Source organism: Cicer arietinum, chromosome 8 (genome assembly GCF_000331145.2).
Source record: "Cicer arietinum cultivar CDC Frontier isolate Library 1 chromosome 8, Cicar.CDCFrontier_v2.0, whole genome shotgun sequence".
Lineage (NCBI taxonomy): Eukaryota > Viridiplantae > Streptophyta > Magnoliopsida > Fabales > Fabaceae > Cicer > Cicer arietinum.
In genome coordinates, this window is record NC_021167.2 from 3,119,995 (window position 1) to 3,125,994 (window position 6,000).

Here is a 6,000-nt window from a genome sequence, read left to right on the forward strand (position 1 = left end):
AATTATATTTTGAAAGTTTGAAATTTTCAAAAATTAAAATTTTTTTTATAATTTTTGAAAATAGGGGTGGAAAACTGAAATGGTAAAATTTTGAATTATTTTATACAAATTAAACAAAGGCAAAGTAGTCTTTAAAAATATTTGGGGCTGGGAGGGAAAATGGAGGGGGTGCAGATTACAAAACCCCAACCTGTAATAGTAAACCGTAGACCCAAAAATCACCTGTAACAGTAACCTTAGACAAAAAATAACTGCTAATCTGAAATAACAGTTACATATCGGAGACGCAAAAGAGAACCCGAGGAGGAAGAAGAGTTTCTAAGTCCGATGGCTACATCGAAGAAGTTGTTAGAAACATTAGGCGACTTAGAAAGGGATTCATTTGTACCCCTTCTCTCGAAACTAATCGGTGAATCGAAACACGTGCAAAACAATCCACCGGAACTGATCCCGGAAGAAGACAGAGTAGTCAAACACGTGTTAAACTCACTCTTACCGTTCAGCACCACCACCGGTGGCGGTCCTTTAATTCTCAACCACGTCACTTATTTTCCCGGTAGAGGTAATCTCATTGTCGAGTACCCTGGTACCGTTCCCGGAAAGATCCTTTCCTTCGTTGGTTGCCACATGGATGTTGTAACTGCAAACCCTAACGATTGGGTATTGAATCATTTTATCTATCTATGTATTATTATTTTCTGATTTTAGAACACATGCATTTGTATTAATTACTAATTAGTGTGTTAAATTGTTAATGAAGGATTTTGATCCGTTTAGTTTGAGTATCGATGGTGATAAACTAAGGGGTCGTGGAACTACTGATTGTTTGGGACACGTGGCGCTTGTTACTGAATTGATGAGGAAGCTTGGTGAAACTAAGCCAAATTTGAAATCAACTGTTGTCGCTGTTTTTATAGCGAATGAAGAGAATTCTTCTATTACTGGTGTTGGTATTGATGCACTTGTTCAAGATGGTCTTCTTAGTAAGCTAAAGGATGGTCCTTTGTAAGTCATTATTTACTTTAAAATCTCTATGTTGCATGCAAAATCTGCATAGCAACGACTGTTGCATGTTTGATCATGTTATGACCAACATTGATTTTGTATAATTGATTGGTTTTACTTAAAAGTTTGAATGTAAAGTGTTTCATGTTTAGATACATTTATATAAACTTGAGTTGAAAAATAAATTTCAGTCTCAAAAGCTACAAATCCTAGCTTCAAGTTAGAATCAATTTTGGAGGCTAAATCAATTCTACACGAGAGCAACCAAACATGTCAATCAATTTTATACACCTCTATAATCAATTCGTACTGCTCCAAACATATAGTGAATGCATGTTTGTGGATGTTTAGTGTTCGGCACGATAGTGATGCACATGTTTACATTCAATTACTCCTATTTTCATTACTATTACTGGTGTCTACAATACATGTCAGTGGTGTTCAGTGTTTGTGTTAGTGTTTTATAGTGGAGAACTTTATTTTTGTTCGTTATAGTAGCTATTTCAATTCCAATTATAATATGTTTGGAGGTTTTAATTTGTGCAGTTTTTTTGTTCAGGTTTTGGATAGACACGGCTGATAAACAACCTTGTGTTGGCACTGGTGGTATGATACCTTGGAAACTTCATGTCACTGGGAAACTTTTTCATAGTGGATTAGCTCACAAGGTTTGTTTACTATTACATAATTGTCTGGAATCTTAATATGATTTTTCATATAATGATGTCTTCATTTCACTATGATTTAATTGTAAACTGTGGTGGTGTTTGACACATGGACTGTTAGTATACCATTTTCGTTTCCACCTTTTCCAGTGGAATCTCTTTTTTCACCTTATTATGTAATGTTCTGATCTACTTTTAATATGTATCAAATAGAACATAGCTAGATTGTCATTTAATCAGGAGAAAAGTTTTATCTCTGGAAATTGCTCTTGAGTTCATCAACTCTAGTGATCAGATTCACTTGAATTGTCATAAGCTTGGTGCATACAACATGAATGCACCAACTTGAAGGGGGGGAGTGTTGGAAAGTATCATCTATTTAGGGTAGTATTTTGTTTTAAATTTTTAGTTTCCTCTTTTACAAATTTCCTAGATTAATATGTAAAACTTGTGTATGTATATGAATGTTTATGTTTATATGATTGTTTATACTGACAGTTTACTTAAGCAATTAAGTAAATACTTGTCCCATTTTGAGAGTATCCATGAGTTAAGGAAGAATATATGATGCTCAATCTGCACAATTTAGGCTTTGTTTTGACTGATTGGTATTGTAGTTGTAAAATTATCTTATATATTTGGTTACTTGTAGGCTATAAATCCGCTGGAACTTGCCATGGATGCAATAAAGGAAATCCAGCTGCGATTTTACAGGGACTTCCCACCTCATCCTCAGGAACAGGTTTACGGGTTTGCAACCCCTTCAACCATGAAACCAACCCAATGGAGTTGTGAGTTTTGGTGTTTCACTGTTTAAGTAACTATTTTCATACTTTATTATTTTAATGAAAAACAAAATCCTTCAATTGTCATAATTTGATTCCTTTCTGCAGATCCTGGAGGTGGGATCAACCAAATTCCAGGGGAATGTACTATTTCAGGAGATGTTAGGTATATTCTCCTCCTTTGAATTACTCGAGTCAATTTATTTTGAATGGTGTGGCATTACAGATATCTTTCTCGTGTTTGTTTGTTGCAGGTTAACTCCATTCTACAAGTAAGTTGCATCTTTTTTAGCATGGTCATATATCTTTAGTCTTTTGGAAGCTTTGGGTTCACCTTTTGATCTTCTATTTTACTAGTTTGTTGCAATTGCAAAATGTACAGATAGTAGCAAATGTGTGACAGTAAGAGTTTGATTTTTATATGAATTTTCATACCCAATATTCTAATAATTTGTTCAGCGTGAAGGATGTAATGAAGAAACTGCAAGAGTATGTGGCTGATATTAATGAGAATATACAGAAGCTTGAATCTCGGGGTCCAGTTTCAAAATATGTCCTATCTGATGCAAATTTAAGGGGGAGGTGCGGTTTTCTATTGACACTTAGAAAATAATCTGCTCCGGTCAAGAGTTTCTCTAAATTCAGTGTTTACAAAAAGTTTTGTTATACCTTCGAATATTTTACAACTTGATAATTTTGTTTCCATCTCTCGAGAGTTACTTTTTTCTTAATAGATTTCCTGTAACTAGTTATGGTTCCCTTGCTTCTCTTTTACAGCCTTACTCTAACTTTTGATGAGGCTACATCGGGAGTTGCTTGTGATCTAAATTCTAGAGGTTTTCATGTATTATGCAAAGCAACTGAGGAAATAGTTGGGCATGTAAAACCTTACTCAATTACTGGGAGTTTGCCTCTCATTCGAGAACTTCAGGTGAAGATATATTCTCGGTTTAATTATGTTTTTGGTCCTGTTGAATGTATCATTTGTTGCTTTTAATTCTTACAGTCCATGAAAGCTTGTATATTACTAATTTCTTACTCAACCTCTTTTCTCTGTCACAGGATGGAGGTTTTGATGTTCAGACTTGTGGCTATGGTATGATCTGCCTTAGAACAAATTTGTAGATATTAAATTTGGAAGTTAATAAAAGTACTTACTCAATGCTTTCACGTTTTGCACAGGTCTGATGGCAACTTACCATGCCCAGAATGAGTACTGTCTTTTTACAGACATGTCCCAAGGATACCGGGTGTTTGCAAGCATCGTCGCTCAATTAGAAGATTGAGAATAGCAGAGGAACTAATAATGCAAGCGTCTACTAGGCTATGAAGTTGTCTTGTTGAGTTTAATTTAATATGAGTAACAGTAAACTGTGCAAATGATTAGTTCGTTGTTGAATTTTCTTGAACATTTACAAGATGGACCAAATAATTTATCAGCCATAAGTTTCTGCTTAAAAGTAGGGATATGTTACTTCCACTCCTTTGTTTTGACATTTCAACCCTTTCTCCATCAAAATATTTTTAATGCACAAATAGCCCTTTTTATACTCAAGTCAATACCCACACATCTTTCACTTCTTTCATTCAAACACCTCCATCACCTCATCTCTCTTTATCAAACCTCCGACGACAACCATTCTTTGGTGGCTAACCCTCACTGACCACCACCTTTTTTCAGGTGAGTATTTCTTCTCTAGTAGATATTGGACTATCATAAGATTTCGTATTCATCTCAGACCTGCCCAATACAACTAAACAGGCCTATACCGAGTGGAGAGCAAGCCCAAGTATTTCCATAGTCTTGATGAAGCTCGGTCGAACCGTAATTAACATGGGTTTTGTACTGTGCACCCCCATTTTACCTCCCACCCCCAAATATTTTTTAAGACTACTTTGCCTTTGTTTAGTTTGCATAAAATAATAGAAAATTTTACCATTTCAGTTGTCCACCCTCCACTTTCGAAAATTATAAAAAATTTCTTAACTTTCGAAAATTTCAAACTTTGAAATGTAATTATGCAGAAAAAATTACTAATTTCGAAACTTTGAAAAAATATAAAACTTTCGAAATAAAATATTTCAAAATTTTTCGAAACTTTTGATAAATATGAAATTTTTGAAGTGTATTTTTCCAGAAAGCTTTCAAAGTTTGGATGAATTTGAAACTTTCGAAGCACATATACTTTGAAAATTTTAAAGTAATTCCATTTCGAAAGTTTCAGAAGTTTCGAAAGTTTCAATTTTTTTTTTAAATTACTGAAACTTCCAAAATTAGATATCAAATTTATTACTATAAATGTATTACTATAAATTTATTATTATTTATTACTAATAAAAATATATTTTGGAACTTTCCATGAATACCAAAGTTTCGAAAGTTCTGACTTGTTCGAAAGTTTCGAAAGTTTCGAAAGTTTTGAAAATTCTGAAATTTTCTATTTCAAAAGTTTCGATAATTCTGAAATTTTCTATTTCGAAAGTTTCGATAATTCTGAAATTTTCTATTTCGGAAATTTCAAATTTTTTGATCATTTCTGAAAAAATATATTTCGAAAGCTTCAGATTTATCAAAAGTTTCGAAAATATCAAAATATTATGAAAAAATACGTTCGTGTTTATCAAAAGTTTCAAAAATATCAACAAAATTCACTTTTTTATATTTCGAAAGTTTGAAAATTTTAGAATGATAATGTAAATTTTGGTAGTTTTGAAAAATTGGGTGAATAATAGAGTGGTTAATTTTTTTAAGAGATGAAATGGCATTTCATTTGGAACGGGGGTGGGAAGTTAAAGTGGGGGGTGGGAAGTTAAAGTGTATGATGTGGAGATAATTGCCTCTCAAATAAATAAGCAGTAAATCATCGGCAAGTCTTCAAATCTGTATCAAGAACAAACTTAATGACGTCCTTTTTTTGTGATCACAACTTTGAATGTTGAAGATTCAAATATAACCTCAGTACACTAAACTAAATTGGATGTTGAAAATATAAATATAAGCCAAAATTGAAGCTTTTTTAATGTGCAAAATCCAAATATAGAGTTTGAAGTTTTCTGGTGTTAAAAAATTCAAATTGTAAACTAAGGATCCGATCATTTTTCATGTTTTCTATTTTTATTTTCACTTTAATTAATAATAGACATAGATCCAATATTTTTCATATCGTTATTTTTTTTGTATTTTGAAAATGCATTTTTCTTAATTTGTCTTTTCTCGTCTCGTTGTCACAATTGTTTAATACACGAGTTTTATTTCTCTTTGGTAGTGATGCTAAAGTTTGGAATGATATCCAACTGTAACATCCAAAAACTTTTGAAGTTTTTTAATGGTGAAAATTCAAATATAACCTCTAGAAATAACTTTTCAGATGTCTAGAATCCAAATTCAACAAACTAAAATTTGTTACACATACGTAGTAAAACTCAAATATGATGTCTGAAAGAAAAAATGGTTATTATAAATTTATAATGGGTTTTTGCAAAAACAAGGGTGGGGGTGAGAATGAACAAACAGGAGGCGAGCTTAACAAATAATAGTCAGATAA

General features: G+C 32.6%; 1 protein-coding gene across 1 annotated transcript; it reads left to right on the top strand.

The window, feature by feature from the left end:
* Window positions 1-162: 162 nt before the first annotated feature.
* Window positions 163-3,935, top strand: LOC101505292 (acetylornithine deacetylase). Its single transcript, XM_004511730.4, has 10 exons — window positions 163-660; window positions 761-1,005; window positions 1,565-1,673; window positions 2,323-2,461; window positions 2,564-2,621; window positions 2,710-2,727; window positions 2,915-3,037; window positions 3,233-3,386; window positions 3,518-3,551; window positions 3,638-3,935. The coding sequence occupies exons 1-10, from the start codon at window positions 328-330 to the stop codon at window positions 3,739-3,741; spliced, it is 1,317 nt and encodes a 438-aa protein (XP_004511787.1). The 5' UTR covers window positions 163-327; the 3' UTR covers window positions 3,742-3,935.
* Window positions 3,936-6,000: the final 2,065 nt, after the last annotated feature.

Coding starts and splice junctions, on each gene's coding strand:
- LOC101505292 (XM_004511730.4), top strand. CDS start 328: ATGGCTACATCGAAGAAGTTGTTAGAAACATTAGGCGACTTAGAAAGG. Junction 1,674..2,322: donor ATAGTGGATTAGCTCACAAG/GTTTGTTTACTA, acceptor GGTTACTTGTAG/GCTATAAATCCGCTGGAACT. Junction 2,462..2,563: donor GAAACCAACCCAATGGAGTT/GTGAGTTTTGGT, acceptor TCCTTTCTGCAG/ATCCTGGAGGTGGGATCAAC.